Genomic DNA, 24,516 nt, shown 5'->3' on the forward strand with positions numbered 1-24,516 from the left:
TTCACACTGAGCGGGCCATTCCTTCCCACTCCATTAGGGACCTGAGGTCCTTATCAAGCCATCGGGACTCATTCGGGATCAACGTGCAACTTTGTATTTCTGCACGGGAGTGAACATGATTACGCGGGCGGGTGGGCGGGCACGATTAAGTTGCAAGCATTAAGTACAATGAAAGCATTGGCAAGAGACGCCATTTGAATGAACGCGCACCCAGACCAAAGTCCGTCATAAGTGGGAGGATTTGAAAATGCGCCGTTGCGTAACTTCGCTGAAATCGAATGATATATTCTGCTCCACCTGCCAGACCTGAACACAGAATGTCTGGAGAACAGTAAACATTTGATATATGTTCAAGCAGAGGAACTCTACCAAAAGATTCCCAAGTGCGGCACCGCTGCCGCTCACTGCTCCCCTCTCCCCAAAGGGATGGATCAAAATCACACGGGGATGGGTTAAATGCAGAGGACAGGTTTCACCACACCCAGATGTGTGTGTGACGATCATTGGGACTTTAAACTTTTTTAACTTTTAAAAGCAACATTTATTCACAATATTCACATGACAAATAAAAGCTTTAAACATGTCCTGACTTAAAATCAGTTGAAAAAACAAATAAATTAACATCGAGACAAATTCCAACAACATGAGGCAGAGGAAAACTGTTTCACATTTTGAACATGAAAGCCATTTGAAAATTGAACTCAATCAGTCCATCAATACATCCAAATTTACATACATAAAAACAGCGATTAAAACTAAACCATCACTGAAGCAGCCTCTTCCTGCTGGCCGAGCGTCTGGCGGGCAAGCTGAAGGCCGAGACCTTGTCACCCGCTGCTGCCATCCTCCTCTCGCCTGCTAATTCATCTACAAGAATCCACACGGACAAGATCCGAGATGATCTTAGTCAGGCTTGAAACGTTTTAGAAGAATACTGAAGCGTATTCAGTTTAATGTGGATTTGTCGTTTGGTTGAAGTTGAGGCCCAGACGCAGGCAAGACTGTGTTGCTTGTGCGCGTTACCTTTCAAGCGAGGTGTTCTCCTGCTTGCCGTAGCCGGCTTTCCCTTGAAGAGCATCGGAGACTGAGTGAGGGCCAGAATCCCACCGGCTGTGACCTGCTTCACTGAACCGGGAGGTGTGGCTATGGCTGAAAAAAATATATAAATTCAAAAGCAACTTAAGGTTTCTCTTGTTTGAGTTTTTTTTTTTTTTAATATATATATATATATCATCTTAATGATGATATATATATATATATATATATATATTTAAAAGCGACTGGCAATCGTTTCTATACAGCAAACCTGTTTTTTGCAGGGCAGCGGACTGAGCAATACCACCCAATGCTTGCAATTCCCGATAACTACCACAAGATGACAGCAAAACAATTGTCCAAATCAGGCCTGTGCAGTTTTCTATGTCCAAACTACTTCTCTTCTGCCTAGCCAACCAGAATAAAAGTGTAGTATTGCAGTAAAATGCAGGCAAATGACGCGGGCAGCTTTTTTTAGTAGATGAAGCTCTAAAACTTGCAGCTATCACATTTGTTCATTCTCGTCTTCGACTCGTCAGTTAATTGGAGAAAAATGTGGTGCATTATTTGATACACTTTGCGAGGTGCTAGTATTATTCGGGTCAATTTTCTTACTGGATGCGACGTCTCTGCCAGCAGCTTCCCACATCATGTCTTCTTCATTTCGGTGAGAATCGGGCACCATCAAGTCATCCTCAGGACAGGGAGGAGACGCGTCTACCGCAGGCAAGTGAGCTCCTTTCAAAGTCCAAACTTGGCCAGTAGTTTTAGTGGCAAGCTCATCCAGGTCATCCGCCTCCGACAAGCTGCTCACTCCGAGCTCCGCCTCCTCTACCGGCTCACCCTTCCGGCAGCGGTCTTTGCCTCCGACGGCAGCTACGAGGGGTCGTTTCCTCCGGCGCCAGCTGTTCAGGTTGTCCGGGGTCACCTTGCCCGCACTTTGAGGGGAGGGGGAAAGGGGGAAGACGTCGACAATCGCTATGGGCGATGTGGTTCCCGCGGGTTGCCGTGTGGGTGTGTAGGACTGGCAGATGTGGGTCTGAACCACGCCGCCTTTAGCGGGCGTAGCGTGGCTACATACGGAGGGTGAGATGGAACCGGGATCTCGCTGCTTAGGGACCAACGGCAACGGGCTGTCCACCTGAGATGGTTTCACAGCAACGAGAGGGCTCTGAGGCCCGTCCTCCACGAGAACATCGTTTACGTGCATGGAGTTGGTACGTGTGACTTTGAGTTTGGGGAGCCCGGACGTTTGCATCTCCATTTCTACGTGATAGGAAGGCGATCTTGGCAACGCCATGCCTTTTGGCTGGCGACACCTGGGCGTGCCTCTTGGGGTGGAGAACCTGGGGGATGCATGAAGTGCTTCGCCCAAACGCGCAGCTGCTTCACGCTGCTGGCGGTCGGGCGTCTGTCGGAAGCCGTAGCTGCGACTGGATGGATCTTGAGACTCAAGCGGGGCTGTCTCAGCGTCTTGGCTGGATTTTGAAGGCTTGCGGCAAAAGCAAATATTCATCTTGAGGCCTCCGCTGAACTGTGTCTTCACCACCGACGCATCCACAATGTCATTGCTGTTGTCCGTGGCTAAATTGAGTCCTGACGAGTCCAATAGCCATGAATCCGATTCACAACTTTCAGACTCATTTGTGGCGTGCGCGTTGCGCGCTCTCGAGTTCTTACGGGCTGTCCTAGCAACTTGAGCAGACCTGGCGTTTCGCCGGGACATTTTGGGAGACAGAAACGTACGGACGACCGAAGCTGCAGACGCTTGCTTACTGGGGGAGGGAGTCTTTGGACTTTCATCAGATGTCCGTCTGGACCGAGTCGCCATTTGGTGAACTGGGCTGGGCATCCTGGTGTGAGCTGTACTGCCACGTTCTTCAAGCAGTGAAAACAGCAAAGGCGGCGCCGTCTCTGCTCTCCAGTTTCTCGTGGCATCTGGTGAAATCCTTTTTAGGCTCACCTGACAAGGAAAAGTACGTGGTGAAGGCGGACACATTTTCTCGGGGGTCTGGAAAGTCTCCGCTTTTTCACCGGGGCTTTTCGGTGGGCTGTTGAACTTGTTGGGCGTCTTGAACAATCTGGGCGATTCGGGCATCTTGAAAGTGGGCATCCTGTCTGGCGCCATACATTTTCTCTGTGGGGACGGTGACCAAGACACCATCTTTTTGGGAGTCCTGAATGTTGGATGTGACCCAAAGGAAGAGGCCGATTCCATAGTCTTGACGGGAGTCTTGAGAATTCCCTTCAGCGGGCTGGTCAGAGGACTTTGCTTGGTAGGTGTCTCCGGCACAAAAGTTTTTCTGGCGGGAGATCTGAAAGGACTGCCCCTCAGGGCCATACCCGTTTGTGCGACGGGGCTCTCGGCGCCGGGTAGACCGTGTAGCCTGGAAGAAAACTGAGTTTTAGGGGTTCGAGGCGTTCTAGGAGATGCGCTGCCCAAATCTCCTCTGCATTTTCCACGTGTCTTTTCCGGTGTCTTGTTGGGACTCTACACAGGGAAAGGAATTGGTGGGCAAAGTTAGAACACAAGTTTTGGACTTATAAGCTGATCTAGGATTTTTACCTCAAAGACACTGGAGTCTGCAGACAGCCGAGTCGTGCTGGTCCAGGTTGAGCCCGCCGTGGAAGGACGAGCGGGAGACTGGGTGGCCCCAAAAAGAAGCCTCATGGGAGAGCGAACTTTTTTCACGTTAACGTCACTGACGGGGCCTTGGCTGGGCGAAAGCTGGGAGGCGGACAGCGCCCGTTGCAGGTTGCGGGAACGCGCTTGGGAACTTGGATAGAAGGTGTTTGAGTGTCTCCTGGCCAAGCTCTTGATCCTCGGGCTCCTTCTGAGCTCTGCCGACGGTAACGTTCAAATCGTTTCTTTCTCACGCACTCCAAATGCAAAAGTCAAGAAGCGCAAACGCCGAATTTCGTACCTTCTGCTGGTTTTACTGGTGACTCTTCCACAATACAATCCTCATTTAGGCCGGAGCAAGTGTTTGGTGACGCATGCCGCCCCATTTTTTGTCGATAAAGGAGCCGATCGGACACCTGCTTGTGGGGGGGGGTCTCGCACACTTGCTTTGTTAGGAGTCTGTGCCTCTCTGAAGGAGGAGCAATCAACAATAGTCAATGTCAATTTCTCTGAGCAGTGACTTTTGGTTACGTTTCATACCGTCAGACTTGTGCGACGACTTGCATTTCAGTCCCTCCACCGCAGAGACAGACTGGCTGCGTGGGAGTTTGCTCTTCTTTGATGGAGACGCAATCTCTTCATTGAACAGGTTCCTTCTTACTTTGGTAACTTCTGAGACAAATCAAAAAGAGAGAATCAGACTCTCCTTCAAGTATAGATCCAAATTTCAGCAAAGTATTTGAAGACACTCAATTAGAAAACAAATCATACCGTGCGTTTGTTGCTTTTGAGCTTGCGGGACTGCGGCCGCTTTCTCTGGAGGTGTACGGACCTTTGCTTTGGACTGAAGGAAACAGAATAAAATGGGAGCGTAGGAAGAAATACCTCGACAACACGCGTCTCGACCGGTCTTACAGCCCGTCTTGTCTTTTTGGGCATGGCTATCTGCCGTAGACTCTGTGACGATTCTGTCATGCTGCGATGACGAGTCAGCATACTGCTCCTGATAACAAAAGTGACACACGACAGAAATTGTGCAGAAGATAAAACATGTTGATAAAACTAACTAAATCTGGAGGGGAAAATCTTTGAAGAACAGCGGCTACAACGCAGCAATCTCAACATTTCAATGAAAACAAGATACACGGGAGCCTCCTCTCACCTTCGCTTGGTAGCGGAGCGATGACGCAGGTCATGCAGGCGATCGCTGCAGTTGGAAAGCGAGCCGTGCAAAGAGAGGCAGGGTGAGGAGGCTGCCAGAGAAACGCTGTCCTTGGTGAGCGACTCGTCGCTGAAGAAGTCGGCAGGAAGGACAGCCGCCAAGGCCTCTGGGATCTGAGTGCCCAGACTGTGGTAAATGTCGGCGAGGACCCTCGGGATGGCTGTCAAGAACCTGCAATGACAGACTTGTCTTGAAAATCTTTTTGGCAATGAAGCACTTTGTCGAACAGCATAACTGTGGCCTGCGAGCTTAATGCTAACACCCGATGCAAAATGGCAAACGACGCCAACGGGTGGCACACTTACGCCGGAAGGACTTCATCCTGAAGGAACTTTGCGAGGCACGCCGGGTCTTTTGTCAGGGATATAATTCGGAGCATTTCAGCCACCTTGAGAACAAACGGAAAGAACCTGATTGTGAAGCTTTAAAGTCTTTGTGTCCGTGTTGATATCATGTCTTTCTTTACCTCCTCTGCCATCTGTTCATCATCCAGAGCATCATCCTCCTCCGGAGACAAAAGTCTGCATAACTCCAACCTGAGCAGCGCCTGGAGCTGACACCTCGTGGAAACAAATATGCATTACAACCATTCAAAGATCAACTTGATGGATTTGTATTCAGTTCCCAGCGTCGGCAACTTGTCCAACTCACTCTCGAATTTTGCTCTCCACATCCGCGGTGGAGCCGTAGGCCTGCCTGATGGATCCGCTGCTCTTGAGAAAATGCTGCTGGGAAAACCCAAGGGTCTTGACCTGCGAGGGAGACACGAGATGATGCGAGAGAGCGACAAAGAGAGACATCATTCACAAGAAATAACATCTCACCGGCTGCTCGGATTCCACCGCAAGGAAAGTTTTTACGGCAGCCAAAAGCTGTTGAGAACCAGCGTGGAGGGAGGAGTCCCTCTCCGCGATACTCTTCTCATAGACGGAGCGCACGTGGCACAGCAGCTCAGCTTCACTGGAGAAGGCTGACAAAGGAATTCCTTCGGCTTTGTTCTTCCCACTCGGGCGTCTCTTCGCCGTTGTGTCCGCTCCTTTCCCCTCCGACGTGACCGGCTCTGCGTTGGCCTGGCTTTTCTGGGCCTTCACATTGAGCCGCGCCACGTTGAGCATCTGCAACGAGCGGCTCATGGTCTTCATTTTCTGCTTCACCGGCGTGCGCTGCGTGCTTCCTGTGGAAGGGGAAGAAAGAATGACGCATTTTGCTGCACTTGAACGAAATCCATCCAATTTGTCATTCTTACGCTTCTTGCCCCTCTTGTTATCGGCACCCTTTGACGACTGATAGAGATCTGCCAGATCGCTGATCATCTCTGTCTGGAAGTGAAGCTCCTCTTCCTCGCTTGGGTCCGGCGCGGCGTGAAGCAACCTGATAAAGAGTGGAAGTTGTACGGCAAAAGCGTTTCAGCCACAGTTTGAACATTTCATGCAATTATTTGGCGGAGCACACTGTGAGAAGCACTGAATGGGTGCTTTTCTTCTTCTTCTTACCTGAATGACTCCATTAAATGGGAAGTGACCCCCGACTGATCCGAATGAGGAAACCAAGTCTCACACAATCCGATTCTCTGCGAGCCACGACCGAGCTCCTGCTGCGCCCACTCGGGAACCGCATAAGGAACATTTGGCTGCTCTGAGTGAGATCACAAAAGGAGACGCTGAATCAGCAGCAGGTTTGAATACATTTAATCTCCATGTTCATCAATGATATAAATGTCCACCCTGTACCATCATCGGGGCTGCCATCATCTTGCTCCATCATGTCGTATACAACGCCCAGCACACTGCTGACTACTTCCGGAAGGTCAGCTAAGATTTCAGCTGTGCCGCTGCTGCTGGAAATGATATCGGTGCTGTCAAGGTGACGGTGCCGAACGATGGAAGGTTGGAGGACGGCAAGCAGAGCAGAGGAGTTGGACAAGGGGGAGAGGATGGCCAAAGACGACTGGCCGCTATGGCACACCTCAGCAAACTGGAGGGGAGAAATGATAAGTAGAATTGCCAAACAACCTGGACCACTTCATTCAAACAAAATACAATTTGCTGAACACAATGAGACTGCTCACCATGCGCAGCGAATGAGTAGCCAGCTCCACCAGCATGCGTTGGAAGGAAGCAGCACCTTGCTCGCTGGTGTTGGCGCACCGAAGCTGCCACGACTCTGTGGAGGTGTGCGACAGTAACGAGGCGTCCCAGCCCCACAGCACACCTTTCAGACATACTTTCACGCCCGGGGCGAGAGGCCCTCGCCTGCAGGTCACCGGCTCTAGAGTCACAGTGCAGCTCTGGGCGACGCCACCTGAGAAACGCACAATGTGCCAAACTGATTTGCACACGTTGACATTTCATCCCTACAGTATTGGACAAAATTGCAATGTTTCTCAAATGGAGTTAGGGTCACAAAACATATGTACCTGCGTCCAGTCGCAGAGTGCCCTCCGTGACAGGAAAAGCAAGGCGGTACTGCCTTTCAGAAGAGAGCAAATATCCCAGACTGGACCGGAACGGGAAATTCTCACTGCAGTCTGGCTTCCCGGTGCAGTGGCGGTTAAGCAGCGCGACTGCGGGGATTACTTTGCCACACGCCTGTGCCAAGACTTGGGCTAATTTGTCAAAGCCCGAATGGTCCCCACTTAGCACCTCCTACATTTGATATGATGATGTCACAATCACAAGGAGCAGCACAAAAAAAAAATTGGACACCGTATTCAATACTCACTGTTGGCTGGCTACTTACATTTCCATGTGATGTACTGTCAACCCAGTGCAGGACAACCTGCCTCTGAACCAGCATATCCTGGATACTTTTGGATAAAATGTCCTTGGACACATCAGCATGGAGGTCAAGGGTCCTCACGCAGAGATAATCTACTAGTTGTGTCCAGCTTCGTGGACACTGTGCCACAATAAACACCACATTTTTGGCGTGATTGGTAAGGTGTTCCTCTTCTGATAAATGGACAGCTCGACTCGTCTTCCTGGGCCTCAGGGACAGTTTCGTGGGAGAGGTGATGTCTGGTCGGTCCCACTGGAAATCGAGTAGGACTTCTTTGAGGGCATTTTGCACGGAGGCAGATGGGCTGCAATGCTGGAACGCGCATATTTTCTCTCTCCCGTCAAACTTAGCATCGAATTCCACACTGAAGTCCTCAAAGGCTTTGTGGCGAAGCTCCTTGAAGTCCGAGCCTCTCGTTATGAGGGCGGCACCTCGGCCAGTCTTGGATTGGAAGAATTTGTAACCCCAACGTACTTTGTCGAAGCCATACTGAAATCCGAAGTGCAGCAAAATTTGCAAAATGCCACGTTTCAAGACATGACTCCCGATTTCTAGCCGATCGCTTGATAGTTGATCTTCGTAATCCAGGTCGACGACAAAAAACAGGTTGTGTAAAGCCATCCCGTCAAACAGCGCCTGGCTATTATCTTCGACGACAAGCCATTAAATTATTATAATACGAGTGTACCCAACGAGCCATCACTACTCAACTCGGTCCCTTCATTGTACCGCCGTCTAGTGTAAAAGACATTTTAGCGAAACTAATGTTGACGTTTCTTGCTAGCTAGCTAGCATCTTCGCTACCACGACACTTGGACATAACGAGACATTTTCTTCAGGTTCTGTCACTCCCACAATCGCCACCGTCCTTTGGAAATAATCGGACTTTACTCATATTACTGCCACAAAACTATTCCAAGTAAAATGTTACTTTAGATGTTACTCTTAGTACGCCATTTTCTCGTCTTCGTAAATTAACCGTTCGCGCTTCTTGAACAAGAGCCCGCCTTCTCGACAGTGATTGGCCAAATCCGTCAACAACAACAACCTTATTGGTCCAAAGGTGGTACGCAGCAATTCGCCAGATGTCAGTTGCCAAAGCCTAATTGGCTGCTTCGACCTTCTGTCATGTTAATGACGCTGCGGGGCCAAATGAGGGAGCAAAAGGCGCCTCCCCGTCTACGTACAATGTGACGTCACATTACAGATTATAAACACAACGACGATGTACTGTTTCTTTTAATACTTTGGTTATAATCACATTCAGAGAAATGCGAATGCTTAGTTTTAAATATTCCAAAATTATATGAATGTTTGGGTACATTATGAGTACAGTACATTGCATGTCGTAATAAAATCTTTACACTGAAGGCGAAGTTTGGAGCGACCGACCACAAGTGGGTCAACCACTCATTTCAATCATAATCATTTTTCTTCAGCAGCAGAGGGGGATGAAGATCTGAGGAATGAAGAGACCTAAAGGGGTGTCCAATGATTTTCTCAACGTGCTGATTCTCACCAGGCCTTTTCGCTTTAAACATGGCAGAAATACATATTTAGAATGTATCCTTTTTGTAAATGTTGCTGTGTATTTAGTTATTCTGCACAAAATTCTGGTCAACTGTGTTTTCCTCATTTGCTGGGAATGGAATTGAATTTATTAATCATGCAAATTGGATGGCCTACCTCTGACAATGGTATCAACAATATATATATATATATATACATATTTTTGCAGGACTTTGTCATCAGATATGATCTCGCCTAGGTTGCTACATCGGCTTGAGCCGTTGGACAATGAGCTCCTATGCACATCTTAAGGCAAGCGTATGAATTTGAATAATGATGCTGTCATTAAAATGCAATTGGGAGGAGAGTGCATCGTATCTTTTGGTTTTCCAGTCGGCACGTACAATCACTAAGCCTCTCCTTTCAAAGCAAACATTGCACTCAGCGCTATTATTCTTTACATCACGCATCCCAATCAGCAATGAGAGGAAAATGAAATGGCAGTGACGTCTGTTATGATTACGGACCAAAAATAAATCTGGCTAGACCAGAATGTCCTCCGTACTAACAAAACAAGGCACGGAACACACTTCTTATCTGTTTTAACTCGCATCGAGGCCATGGGAAAACACAAACAAATTTCTAAAAGAGGGTCACAAGTACTTGAATGTTTTGTTGATGAGTCTACTGATATGATTGCTGATTTAAAAAAAAAAAATCAAAAGTACTTTACAATTCCTATTTGCAATTCCAACCAGAAGACGAAGCATTTATCTTTTAAAGTGAGTGGTTTGTGTCACGTGTAAGCGGGTTCCTTGTTGTGCCAGCAGAGGACTAGCAAGGACCCTTAACAAAATGGCCGCCGGTCACCAGGTCAACATTTGCGTCACGCAGCACACCACGTTGACAACAACCAAAGGTTAATTGGGGTCGTTTGAACTTCCAAGATTCAAGAAACAAGTCAGATAACTCGAAATACTTTAAAATATTTATTAAAACAACATTGCGTTGAATAAAAAGTATACTGAATAGAAAGCACAGTGGAAAGGTTGACAATTTTGTTTTGAAAGTCGACACGACTTCACGAGTCAAAAGAGCGTAGCAAAAGTTCACATTTGGTTATGAGTAAATCAGGAGAATAAATAAACATTTTTCACTTTTCTTCATACGTGTTTATTCACCACCGAGAGCGTGAACTCCTCAGAAAGCTTCAGCGCCGAACCAGGCCACTGTGTCGCTTCGTCGTGCTACTGACAACATTAGTGGTGCGGCTACTAGCGCTTCACTTTTCTTTTTCTAGATGTACAAAAAATAATAATAATAATAAATCACTGCTGTGTCTTTAGAAAAAGCGCGACAGTAGAAAAGGAATACATTTGAAACCTTAGAACAAAGTTGATGCTGTCTTTGTATGCTATTTAGGTTTCTTTGTAGATGACTGTGTGAAATTGCACATAAAAAAAAAAAAGATTCAAAACCAACCATTCTAAATGGTTAAATTCAAATGTATTGTTAGATACAAGTGAACTGAAATGTTGGATTAGAACAAGTTTAACAAAAAGGTTATGTACATTTAAACCCCCAAATAATTGAGTGATGCTTTGGCAAACCACTAGAGGGAGCCCACGTACCTCACTTTAAAGCCTCAGATTTTAAGTACACTAAAATGTTGTTGCGCAACGAAACTTAAAGCGCATACATTAGAAAGGATGTCGGAAATAGCGCCGCCTGCTTCTACACGGCACAATTCACTTCATGCATCTGCCGCACGTCGATATGTTAGCAGGTATATTAAAAGCAGACTTTGCCGCCGTTTGGGTCACTTCAACCTCCAAGAAGAATCGCGAGGGTTGTGGAGCCCCGCCCACCCTTCACTGGGTGGAGTCAGAGTCACTGGAGTCCATGCCAGCCTGCGTGGGCGACGGAGCGCATTGACGGTGGGCACCCGGGGAGCAGTGCAGGGTCTGGGTGCTCCTCCTCAGGTTCTCCAGGGACTGCAGGAAGGAGCGGCGAGCCCGTTCCTCCTCCAGAGGCGACGAGCCTTCTTCTTCCACCACCTCGGCGATCTCGGCGAAGGTGACCGGCTGGGTTTTGAAACGGGCCTCGCGGGGTCGCCGGGCGCGGCTCTTGCCCCTGGGCGGGCCCTTGAGGACAGGCAGCTGCTGAGGGAACTCCTCCATAGCCGAGGCCATCAGGTGCGCCGGCAGGACATGGAAGCCGGATGCCTCCGTCAGCATCGGACGCACGGCAGCCATTGGTGATTTGCGAACGCAGGAACCGACTTTGGACTGTCTCGTTGTTTTTCCTCAGAAGTAGAAAAAGCGAGCAGGCAATCCACTTTGAAAGTCATTAAAGTCCAGCATGCACGCACACACAAGGTCAACGCTTGTCAGCTTAGAGTGGCTCCGGCGTGTTTGTTGGCTGAACTCTCGCAGCCCTCAGTTGCAGCTCTCGCTTTTATTAGACGTCAGCCCGTCCACCCCCCCTCACTCCATATTGGTCTGGTCCAACCCACTCCCCCTACGTCCTTATCCGGTCTTGGTTCCGCCTTTGTAGGATTCAGTCACCCAACTCAAAATAACAAAAAGAAGCATAAACACTTGTCGCTATACTTGAAGTTATTTTTCATCTTGACTTCACTTCAGTATCTTGACTTTATACTTTTAGCTTCTACATTTAAGAACCCATGTCTTTGTCAAAATAGGCTTGATGACAGATGACATAAAATTGCTAGGTGGGGAACTGACTGGGGTGGCATTGGACGGGTGACCTCACGCTCTGTCACACTCTTTGGCAATGACGTGATTGCTAGAAACACGAGCGTGGTGTGACAGCGTGTTGCATCTTGTCATGATATGCACACTTTCTTACGGCCTACATCTATGTATTTTAGGTCCAACCGAGGGTGTAGCAGCTGCTAAGTCGTGACATCATATGACATTTTTTGGAGCGTGCTCATAATTTGCAATCTTATTTGTGAAGTGGTTAAAATAAATAAATAAATAAATAAATAAATAAATAAATAAATAAATAAATAAATAAATTTAAAAAAGATAAAAATAAATCCGATTTTGGTTATCCAGAAAAAAACTCATTCATAAAAATCTGTTTTTTTATGAAACAAATGTCGTAAATTTTGCTCTTCATTTAAAAAAGAAAAATCAGCCAAGTGACAGCATTTCATAAAGTGATTCAGCAATGACTGAGAGTTATGAAACAAGGGCATCCTAAGGTTTAAGAGCGCAAGTGAGACATGTCTGCCACTTGACATGTGTGTGTCTATATATGCCAAAGTGTGTGTGAGTGTTGAATTACATGGCAAGCACACATTTACACAAGGCACAGCTTGGGCATGCACACTGTGCAATGCAGGAAGCTAATCCACAAAAAGGAAGGCGAGGACGTGGTACATTCACCATAAACATGTTTAGGATTTTTATTACAATCCTGCTCACTCCAGCCCTGAGAAAAACTCTCAGGCAGGTTTGGAGGGGTGCAAGGTGAGCATTCCCCACAGCGGAGCACAATGGACCCAACACATGGGGGGAGGGGGGGCTTGCTCGCCACGGTAACCAAAATGTCAAGAGGAAGGTGGGAAGTAGTGAGGGGAGGGGTGGGAGGTCGCAAATCTTCACAGCCTCATTGCCAGCTTCTTCATAATGCCACTTTTCGGTGAATGGTGGACAATTTTTGCTCTGTAAGCAACCGGGCTAGTACCAAGTACCAGAAAGCGAGTGCCCCAAGGTTGACTCCAATTGAAAATGACAACAAGAACGTGTTGGGTTTGGACGCCACTTGAAAAGTTGTTTTTATTGTCGATTTTAGGGTCAGCCTTCTTCCCAAGCAACCGCCTAAGAAGCCCCCTCTGAGTCAGGATGACAGCACAGGGGACACCCGTGTTATTTATAAACTTGGCGAGCGGGAAGTATGCAAAACAACTTTTACTATCATTCGTCAAGCTACAATCTAAGATCCAAAAAGGAATTCTGGCTTCAGAATAAACGATGATGCTCCGTTTTGATAGAGTGACAATGTCAGATAGAGAGATTTTCTTCTAAATGTGCATCTGTTAGCACGATGTGGCCTGATGACGAATCACCTTAGCAATCGGCCAGGCAGGCATGGATGTCAACAACACTGGCTGAGGTCAGGTTGTCCGTTTTTCCAAAATTAGCAAAGGGGGCCGCCTGAAATAGACACGTTAAAGGCACCGCCGTGCTTCTCTGAAACCTAAATTGGACTGGTAGCAAGGAGGTTTCTGATCAAATGAAAATGAATTATTCCAAGTAGAGGAACACAAGGATGGGGGGGGCTGGGTTGGTGGGATGAATCCCACGGCGACTGCGGCGAGCCCAATCGGTCGGCTCTTTCTCAAGGGAAGCTTCCTGGCAAAACACAACGTGACTTCACACGCCACTTAAGACTGACAAAAGAAAAATGTTGACAAGGCCATGCTTGAGCATATGAGAGGTGTCTTATAATGTCGACATGCATTTATATAAAGGGGGGGGGGGTGCAGGGAAGCCATTTTGTCACAACTCCACTTGCGCAACAGATGGCAAAACGTTCCCGGAGTAAAAGCTGATATTAAGAGAGGAGCTTCTGCGAGCAACTGGTCCAATTTTACGCGGCAGCTGTCGGCTTACGCAACATTGGCTGTCGGGAAGCTCACTTGATCCAAAACCCAACATCGATCGTTGACATATCAACCTGGATTGCCGGAAAAAGTTATTGTCTGCATTTAAAATGGGCCAATCACACGCACAGCGCATCAGAGCTTTTGGTTGGACTTGCAACAACGCTGACATAACATCGCATCTGGTGTCGATGTCAAAACAGATGCAAGTCGAATGTGCAAACAGGATGCACGGATTGCAGCAGGCACCAGGCACGTGCACTCATAGGAGGCAGGTGAGGCAGTGCCTCACCTTGCCACCAGGGGCGGTAAAGGGCTCAACATGGTTTCCTCAGCTGTCACCATAAGTTGTTAAAAAATGAATTATATAATAAAACATAATATAATATCTATCCTGTGGTCTATGCTTTTAATGCAATTTTGGTGTGTTTCCTATACATTTGGATCATTTTCATAGTCAAAATAGCCGTATTTCTTGTTCAAATAACAACGGGAGACGAGAATCATGGAGGCTGAGGCAGTGACAGGTAGTGCCTCTCAGGGCGTGCGTGTGAGAGTGTGCACCACTCACACACTGTACTGAGCGCGTGCAAACGGCGCGTGCTTGCAGTCAGCGGGAAAATACGGGCCTTGAGGCAGCCAGTACTTTTGCCTCAAAGATGGGGCGATAGTGAGCCTGCGGCTAATAGTTCACGACACGAGTAAATGCGAGAGTAAATTAAGAAGAAAAAAAAGAAAAGAAAAACAACCAACAACCGCACGTCACTGGCAGGCACTATTTGGACCATAAACATATCACGGGAGAGAGACTATTGCATTTGATTTCTTTTTGGTGGCCGGCAAAAGACATGTAGGAAATTTGATGAGTTTATCACATGTGCTGCTATCAGTGCTAATGCTAGCATTGTTCACCGCCGTCAAGCTACGATAAGCCGTTGCGTTGTTGACAAAAAACGAAAAAAACATGCACTATTGCTTTAAGAGCTGATATGATAAAATACACAAAGGTCAAACAGAGCTGCATTGAGTTTTCCACGGGGGCATATTTGTTTTTGCTGATGTGTCCATGCGTGTCCATGTGTACACAGACCGTGTAGGAAGTCAAAACGCACACAAATGACAAAACGTGTGTCCCAATTTTAAAAAGGGGGCCGCAAAAAACAAAAACAAAAAAAACCCCATCTGAAATAGGGAGCGGCGACTTGTAAACTTCAGCGGGTGATCCTGGTGTCTTTTGTAAGCGCGGATTAATGGAGCGCGTGGCCCCACCCATTCTTGGCCAGACGTCAGGCCCAAGCTTTTGTAGCGGCGCCGGGGGAGGCGGACCATAAAACACCTGTGACCTTCTCCTTTTCTCTCTTTTGGACGCCGGCAAAGTGCAGCGCTCTTGGTTCCCACCCACGCTTCCTTTAATATTAAACACAATATATTGTGTCAGCGCTGTGTGTAAATCCGAGCTGCCTGTGTGTGTGCGTGTGTTCACACACTGGCAAGGAAAATAAAATACCAACTTGTGTTACATATTCAAAATTAATTTTTGAGCCATTGTAGCACAATCAGCCTGAAAATGACAATTTTCAGAAAATGACAATTGAGCAAATCGAACAAAATGCAATGGAAATGATTTGCATCCATTTCTAAGGATATGTTGATTTGAGATACAAATTTCACACAATGACAAATGTGTGTGAATCTTGACCGAGAACAACAAGGCTGATTCAGTGTCCATTTTAGGAGAAAGCAATCATTTAAAAGCAGGCAGTCTTTCAAAAGTCGCTCCACTGGGAACAAGCGGGAAGTCTTCCAAGAAGAACTTGTCCACCTCCAGTGTACTTTGGCCTGTGCGTAGATTAAGAACACCAAGAAACCTAAACAAAGTCTGTCTCACATTTTGACTTCCAGACCTCTTAGGATAATACTTGTAAATATTTGCCACGGGTTCCCATTGAACACTCTGCGTGAGCAACATTGGAAAAAGCCAGTCAGCGTTGCCGAGAGGCTTTTACAAAAACCGAGCGGGATGAAGATTTAACGGTCGCTTTCCGCTTGAGTTCCTCTTTGAGTGAAAAGTCACGGCGTTATGCAAGCAGACTGCGCAGTCGCCTGACAAATTGTCTCCATTACCGCTTTTTTTGTCTTCTGAAAAAATGAGAAAGCCAGGGGAAAAACAATCAAGGGAAGAGTCAAGCGAGGTCACAAAAATCATAACCCTCGCTTTTGAGTGACAGGGATGTTGACAACTAATAATCCGATTGTGGTGCAACACGGGCTTCCTCTAGTGGAAAGTAAGAAGTTTTGAGAACTATTGTTTTTTCAGAAAGCTATTTCTACGGTTACTGTTATCATTATTACGATTATTTTTTTGCGTGTAGACAGACATCTAGTGTCTGTTTAACACAATCACACCAATTGCTGCAGGGACGCAGCAACCTTTTCATATCGGCGACATTTGGGCAATTTTTGAATTTTGTGGTAGGCCGGATTAAATACTTAATTCTAACATTCTAAATTGGCACATAAATGACAAATTTATAATTAAGTAAAGTAACTAAATAATATTGTGCCTTGACCACAAACAAAAATGCAGTAACAACGTTTCACCAAAAGGTGACAGCAAAGGCACCAGTTTGGATCTCGTTTTGGAATTAAATTAGTGAGGTCAATTATTTTCAGTTATTGCCAAACTAAGTCACTGTAAGTGAAAGCACACTCAAGTTCAGAGTGTCACTGATAAATAAGAGTGTTATTGTTTACATTTATTCGGGCACAGCACACAAGCCAATGAGTGGCGTATTACATCATCCGAACAGCTGTTTCCACACTGCTACAAACCACAAAAATCAATTGAAATCCAACAGAATCGATCCAAAGTCAGAGTTGTTATATCAGCTGTGACGTTCTGGTCTAATGTTGTCAAATGTGAGCACATTCATCTTCATTATGGTTGGCCCAATTGCTTCTGTGCTACTTTGCCTTTTTATTGGTTCATGACCTTCACCCTGCTCCCACATTTGAAGCTCTGATGTGGCTGCAGCAGAGCTCTGGGATCACACCTCCAACTTTGGAGTTAATTGTAAAACTAAACATGAAAAACACACATTGTGTATTTAAGTTCGTTTTAGTCCAATTGACATACTAACGGAAAATTTCACGTGAAACTCTTCTTTGGAAGGAGGAACACAATGCTCATTGAAGTGAAGTCAAAATGGCGGCACAAACGGCTGAATTTGATACATTCCGTTGAATGATTTTATTAAGTGCACAATTGTACACGTATAACTGTTTTGACTCAAGAGTACGCTCTTCAAACAACTTCAACTCTGATCTCAAGCCACGACTGTATTTAGATTCATTGTGCATTCCTCTTCTCCAACCCCAACAGGAGAAATCTTTTCCAAATGTGAAGGTGGGCAAGGGGGGACATTCCCAGGAAGAGGCGGCCTCCACGCTGACGGGGCGGAGGAGTGAAAAGATTCATGACGGGCCTGAAACCGGCGCAGCTTGAAGACGTTTGCGCCGCCGAGCAGCTGGCAACGGCCCACTTGGCGCACGTCACCGGCCCTAATCCTTTTTCCGAGCAGCTTTCGACACTCATCTCTGTGTCACGTCTACACGGCACTATGCTAGGCTATATGCTACGCTACACTATACGCTACGCCTGGCTGCTTTGTCGCCAGGAGGCAGTGCGCCCCTTCGGAGCAGGTGGCTGCAGCTGGGCTCATTATTCACTGCTCAACTATGCGCTTCCCCTTTGATTCCCCCCCTGAAGCCAAACAGGTCTCAGTTTTCTTGCTTTCTTTGCAGGAATGCGTGCTCAGTTTCACGGTGTCACGTTGACCCGGCGCCCCCGTAACAAGTACGATGAGGAAACTGCTCTTTCAGGACTTGCATCTGCGTTGTCTGGATTAGGCCTTGAAGATGTTCACATTTACATCAGCGTTGGGCTTTTATATATTTTATATATTATATTGATATGTTTTATATTTTGTTTGTACTGTAACAAAATCCGTCAAACACAAAAAAATGTGTGCCCGATGAAATTAACGTTGAACATTTTGGCCATAATTCCAAAAAGTATGTTTGAGGCCCAAATGACATGGCTTGTTTATTTTTACTGCCCTTCTCATAAGGCTCAAAACAAATATTTATAAACACATATAAATATTTTTTTATACAGGTCACATTTTTTAATCTTGGTGACTTTTGGACTCAAGTACTGAATCAGTACTGGTGTTAAACAAGACCCAATGAAGACATGTTCTGTGGCCCCGAGCAGGTGGGTGGATTGCTTGGGGGGGCGGAGCTAAAGTTGCAGGGAGATCCAGGGTTTTGATTTCCTCGGCTCCCGAGGGGGTTTTGGCAGACATGGGGTAATTTGTAGTGAAATTTCCAGCTCACTTTTGTTTTGCAGGTGGCTGAGAATGGAGGCAGGGCGTGGTGGACAACCACACAAGCAATTTGTTGTGTGTGCGTGTGTGTGTGTGTGTGTGTGTGTGTGCCTGTTGAATGTGTGTGTTGTCCTTTTTGATCAAGCACCATGAAATTGGGGCAGCCAAATACTGGCTACATTTTAAATTTTTTCTCAGATTATTTTAGAAATCTCTAAAAAGATTATCGGGAGTGATTATTTTGTGGTGTGTCAAGGCGACCTAAGTAATTGTTATCTTATTATTACCGTAATTTCCGGACAATAAATCGCGTTTTTTTCATAGTTTGGGTGGGGGGGCGACTTATACTCAGGAGCGACTTGTATATGTTTTTTTCACAAATTTTTACTTGATCATTAAGACATCACTTACTTACAAGTATAGTTGACCACTTCCCATGTTATTTTTAGTATAGTTGATCACTTCACATGCTTTTAGATCTTTATCTTGAACATATTCAAAACATAAAAAATAGAGAAAACATCAAATAAAGCAATTAACACTTTAAAGCACCATATCCAAGTCCACTGTCTGCTGTATGTACACTTGCTCCATTTTTGCTCCTCTTATATATATTATTATTATTTATTATTACTTGTTTATTTATCATTTATTAAACACTCTTATTTATTCATTGTTTGTGCCTTCTTGGCTTTTTTTTGTGTTGCTTGTATGCATATGTGTACTATCTCACCGAAGGATAGTGGGAACGTAATTTCAATCTCTTTGTGTGTCTTGGTATATGAAAATAAATCGACAATAAAGCAGACTTTGACTTTGATAAAACAACCAAATAAACAAAACAAAAAACTACATCTGAAAAAAAATTATATTTTCAGACGAAACTGGATGAGGAGGCTCTAAATTTCACCGTTGGCCGTGACTCATCAACTGGGTGGGCTTAAGAAAAATGGCACCAAAAAGAAACTCATATTTTGTGGGTCACAAACTTCAAGTTGTAAAATATGCAGCTGAAAACAGTAATCGAGCAGCAGAAAGAAAGTTTGGAGAACCGTGATGTACCAAGGGTTTACTATTTCAAGTGACGTCAGTGGCACGGCGCGGCGCGGCGGTTGTTTACATAAAGGACAAACGTACCCACCTAAGGACTACCGGCATCATTAGCGGTGATTATTTCTAAGTGACACGGAGGACAAAGAGTTTGAAGGAATTAAGGATTTGGAGTGACATAGAAGGTTTGAAAAACTATTATGGTTTTTACGCACGCCCGGTCCTATGCCATGGAGCTCTCGTGTCTGGAAGTCCACGCCGCCACACGCTTGGAAGTTTGTTTTGTTTAATAAAGAGCCGTTTACCAAACCCACGTCTATCCTTGTACTTTGTTAACGCTACAATATAGTTATATACTAGATCTGTGGAATAAAGACGAGGCTGACGTCAGGGCGCACGCGCGGCGATGTTGACAAAGGACGAGGAATTTGATCGATGGATTTAATGGATTTAAAGTGTACGGATGGTTTGATAATATTATTGGCTTATATTATAGTTATTTGAAATATAGTTTGTCTATCGTTATATGAGCCTGTGGAATATTTTGAAGTGCAAGCGCCCTCAGCCGCGCGCACCCATTGTTGACAAAGAACGATCGATGGATTTAATGAGTTGGAGTGACACCGATGGTTTTATAAACGTGTTATTTATGTAATAGTTGTCCTAAATCACTCTATATGTTACGTCAGGCCCATTCTCAGCTCTTTGTTTGCCACGTTAGCATACCTATCGTTTAGCCTGTTGCTATCGTATCGAACGATCGATGGATTTAATGAATTGGAGTGACACCGATGGTTTTATAAACATGTTATTCATGTAATAGTTGTCCTTAATCACTCTATATGTTACGTCAGGCCCGTTCTCAGCTCTTTGTTTGTGTTTGTCACGTTAGCATACCTATCATTTAGCCTGTTGTTGCTATCGTTTAGCCTGTTGTTTCTCGTTCATGACAGTTTTTGGTGTGGGATTTTGTCGAATAAATTGCCCCCCAAAATGCGACTTATACTCCAGAGCGACTTATATATGTTTTTTTTCACTTTTTGGGGCATTTTATGGCTGGTGCGACTTATACTCCGGAGCGACTTATAGTCCAGAAAATACGGTATATTTTAATTTCTTCTTTTCTTACTTTCGGATGTAAATTACTTTTCTTTAAATTTTTCTTTCTTTCTAGAAATTGTTCGAAAATAAATAATAGTTCTTTCATTTATTCAGTAATATGTGGGAGGCCGGGAGCAAAACAAAACTTGGAATCGAACCGAGATCCATTTAGCAAGTCGCCCAAGTCGGTGGCTACGATTAACACGGAGATTAAAGAAATAAAGATTTACAATGTGTGCGAGAGGTCACGTAAGCAACACAAGGATTGTAGCCAAAGCACATTTCGCTTTTGCAGACTTCGGGGTGGCTTTGATTAAAAAAACAAAAAACAAAAATGACGAGACTCTTTGAACGCAAAGCTACCCTTAGGACGGTATAATGAGCGCCAGATGTTGCAGCAAGGTGTTGTCGGCAGAAGCAGCCAAGAGTCTTTTTCTCTGTTTGGACCGCATCGATTGCGTCTGAAGTATCGGCCGCGCTGCAAATGTGAAGTCCATTAGCCACAAGAGAAATTGGGTGTCAAAAACAGTTGCCAGGGAAGAACCAGAATCAACTGGAAGTTCCGAGCACCTGTTTTACATTCCGGCAAGAATTCACTCCAAAAGATGGTTCCGCTTCATTCTTCAAACTGTCCATGTTTTTACAAATATTCTCCATCACAAAAGGATCTGGGCGCGTTAATAAGTGACAGGGAGCAGGCTTTGCGCTTTTTGGCCAGCACACAATGGAAAATGTTGAAAGAATCCGGGATGACAGGCATGGCCAAAGAGAGAATAACGGCAAGTGGAAATGACGGGATGAGACTCAACCTCGCTGCCAACAAAGCGGGCCGCCGACATCTGATTGGCGCTTCCTGACCGAGCTCATTTACGTCTTCTCCGCATGCTCTCAATGGCTGTCCAAAAGTATTTGTCTGGGCCTATCTTCAGCTTCTCGTTGCTTTTTGGAAAGATTGCCGCGAGACAGCAGTTTCCACCATTTTTTGCTTTTCTGCGTTTGAGGTATTTGTCGAGCGCGAAGGCCCAGCCGACATTTGAGCTGAGCAGCAGACATCGCGATTTAGACAGAATTTCCATGCAGATTGCGCTCACCTCCACGCTGTCAGGTGAGCGCAATTACAAACGCATCAGGTCTATATATGAGCGTTTGTTTTGGCTCTGAATGCGAAATGAAAACAAGGCGGACAACGCAATCACGTGGGAGTCGCCACGACGACAGTGCGAGCTGCTCAATCCAATCTCGCCAGGGTGGATATTGATTCTGTGGCCTGGAGTCATGATTTTGTCTTGCTTGGCTATTTTAGAGTCCCTTTCAAAATAGAGGAATCGTTTACTTATGAAAATATTACCAATGGAAAAGTCATTAAAAAAATAATAAATAAAATAAATAAAATAAGGAAGGTTAGGCAATGTAAAATGGCAAAGGTGTCCTGTTTTGAAGGCCTCAGAACACAAAAAAATGTGCTTGCTTTGTCGGCCCTTTTAAATCACTGACCGGCCTTCTGTCAGTTCAAAAGAATAAAATTGCCAGAAAGCTGGAATATCTGTCCCGCGTTTCATGGCAAGCCATTCAAATGCTCCGGAGACATTTTTTTCAAATGAGCGAAGCACATGTGCCTCCAGTCATTGGGGGGCAATGACTTGCTGTACAAAAAATAAAAAAAAGTTCCCCAGTAGAGTTGAGCAAGCTAGCCTAAGTAGCTAGCCATCTCAATTGCATGGTGTAAAAGAAGCAGAGTAAATTCAAAGGCTCTCAATCATCACAGAAGTGGCGGCACGTCCAATCTAGACAGGCAGAAAACGTAAGATGCATGGACGCTTGCATCCTCGGCCAGCATTGAAAGTCGTCTTCCCTTTATCTCGTCACGCATCGCGGTACTGGACTGGGCTCAAAACGAAGACATGTGGAAGTTGTTTATGCCGCTTGTGTGAATTTGGTCAATTAACAAGTACCTTGTGATTTTCTATTGAGCATCACATTTAAATACGATGGAAATTAATTTTTTGGGGAGAATTAAAGTTTTACGTTATTATAAAATGCTTGGTGACTCTTTTTATCTTGGGCCCTAAAAAATCTAATACTAAACTAATACTAAAAATAATTTTAAAAATCCAAAATAAAAACGCCCTAAAACTAATACTAAAAATAATAAAAAATACATAAGAAATACTCAACTTAAACAAAGTAAAAAAAAAACAGTAAAAACTTGCCTGAATGAAAAAACTAATGACCTGAATTTTAACACTAAAGTCAAAACCAAATAAAAACAAGCTATAATGAAATATTTAATATTATTAAAATCCGCCGTCTTTCAGCCAAAACCAGTGGAGTTCATCTGTTGTGGAAAACGGACGACCGGGCATCTCCAACGTGAAACTGAATTGGCCTTTACAGACAGCTAAAAGTAACGTTGATGATGTGCTCGGCCTCATGTTGTGACCTGATTTGTGCTTCCATGGATACCAAATGGGTGGGGGGGGGAGCGTAAAACAGGATTCCTTTGTATGCTCCGAGTGCAATGCACACATTCTGTGTGTGTACGTGTGTGTCAAAGTGATGACATTGCCATAAGCCATTTTTGAGCAGTCGGTACTTTTGGCTGGGAGCTACAGCTGCCCGTCTATTGTCACTCAGTCAGGCGTGGCCATTTTTTTTCCCCAGCGCTATTTTTAAAATTCATTCCAAAGCCGAAGGCCGCTGGACTACCAAGAACTCGAATGTTGTTTGAAAAGGTATTGCTAAGTTACATGACCCGAAAGATGACAAGCGGTTGGAAATTTTCATCAGGTCGGAGTTTTGCAGTGAGTGACAACAGCCGTCCGTCTGTGATAAGAGCCAAAGACCTCTGGATGGTTCTCATGGGTGGCTTTCGGCACCTGAATGTGTTGAGGAGTGTGTGAGGGTGGGGGAAGTGTGTGTGTGTGTGTGTGTGTGGGGGGGGGGGGGGGGTGCAAACTAGGTTGGTCGCCGGGGGATCACGTCAGCACGGACATTGCCCACTGAAGGAACTGAAAAGTAATCAGAGAGAAGCCCGGAGAAGGAATAAACTTGTACCCATCGCCTCTTTGTGGATTACGTTACGATCTCAAATATTTGCAACGTTAGCATATACTGCAAATTATTATCATTCTCAAAATGACTGGTAGTAATTGAAGAAGTGATTTTTTTTTTTGTTGAAGTCGGCTGCTGCATGTCCCTTTGACCTCTGTCGGCAGCGTGCAGACCGAATTAACTTGTTTCAGTGGCAGAACGAGACAAATTGCTGACTTCCTCCCACAGACTCCCCCCCCCCCACACTACTGCAGGTGCAGTTGGGCCTAAAATTGCGTCATTTCAACTTGTCAGCCTGGATTGGAGACGACGATCGAATTCCTCCTTCAAAGAAATACCTCCAGATAGTTGGCAGTTGAAAAATAACACTTGACGGATTCAGAACTGCTTTTTGATCATTAAGGATTCTTTTCCGATTTCAAGCATTCTAACAGGATATTCAAATGAGAAACATCAGCCAAAGTCAAGTTCAAATTTTACAACTTGTGACGCATTTTTTTTTCTGTTTGTTTGCTTTATTGATTCATTTTGAAACGCATCCCGAATGCTGTGTTTATTTCTTTTAATCTGCATTTATTATGTTGTCATTTTTTTAATGAATGCTGCACTGTTTTGCTTTCACGCGTCACTTTTTTTGTTGCTAATTTTAATGGATGTCGGTGGTATCAAAGAGCTTTTGGTAACTGAAGCAAGATAACTTTTTTTTTTTTTGAAAGATGCCAGGCAGGACCTGTACAAAAACAAAAGCTTCTTCTGAATGCGAACTACTGCGGATTTCCTCGGCGGTTTACTCAGAGGACAAAGGGTAATGATGCACATTCCCGAGAGCATCCGAGGAGAAATTCCGTTTGAAATTACTCCCAGCTGCGAGCGCAGTCTGCTTCTTATTTGTCACCTTCCCAATGTGCGTCGCAATTTTTGGGTCTTTTGTTTTTTTTTCTCAAACAGCGGGGAGGCGAGCGTTTTTTTACTTGGCTCGGAAAGCAAATCAACGCAGTTGTTTGCCTGCCTCGTCTATTTGTTCGTCCTCTGTGCCGCCAACGGAGCAGCGAGAGGACGGCGGTCAATATCGCATCTTCTTTGTGCGGTAGATTGTTGTTGTCTCGCACTACCCGGTATTTGA

At 45.3% G+C, this 24,516-nt stretch overlaps 2 protein-coding genes across 2 annotated transcripts; both read right to left on the bottom strand.

Moving 5' to 3' along the window:
• Positions 1-517: 517 nt before the first annotated feature.
• ticrr (TopBP1-interacting, checkpoint, and replication regulator) lies at positions 518-8,690 on the bottom strand. The gene is made up of 19 exons (XM_088379536.1): positions 7,620-8,690; positions 7,297-7,525; positions 6,949-7,181; positions 6,611-6,854; positions 6,374-6,515; positions 6,127-6,251; positions 5,705-6,054; positions 5,532-5,632; positions 5,347-5,440; positions 5,186-5,268; positions 4,821-5,051; positions 4,574-4,661; positions 4,430-4,502; positions 4,199-4,330; positions 3,960-4,127; positions 3,602-3,876; positions 1,651-3,526; positions 1,024-1,149; positions 518-867 (listed from the first exon to the last, which is right to left on the bottom strand). Exons 1-19 carry the CDS (start codon positions 8,277-8,279, stop codon positions 764-766), a joined length of 5,334 nt encoding a protein of 1,777 aa, XP_088235662.1. The 5' UTR covers positions 8,280-8,690; the 3' UTR covers positions 518-763.
• A 1,453-nt stretch (positions 8,691-10,143) lies between these two features.
• c6h11orf96 (chromosome 6 C11orf96 homolog) lies at positions 10,144-11,618 on the bottom strand. Its single transcript, XM_088379808.1, has one exon. The coding sequence runs from the start codon at positions 11,420-11,422 to the stop codon at positions 11,039-11,041; it is 384 nt and encodes a 127-aa protein (XP_088235934.1). The 5' UTR covers positions 11,423-11,618; the 3' UTR covers positions 10,144-11,038.
• Between the last annotated feature and the right edge of the window lie 12,898 nt (positions 11,619-24,516).

The sequence above is a fragment of the Syngnathus floridae genome, chromosome 6, assembly GCF_059516105.1.
Source record: "Syngnathus floridae isolate MCC-2025c chromosome 6, RoL_Sflo_1.0, whole genome shotgun sequence".
Classification (NCBI taxonomy): domain Eukaryota; kingdom Metazoa; phylum Chordata; class Actinopteri; order Syngnathiformes; family Syngnathidae; genus Syngnathus; species Syngnathus floridae.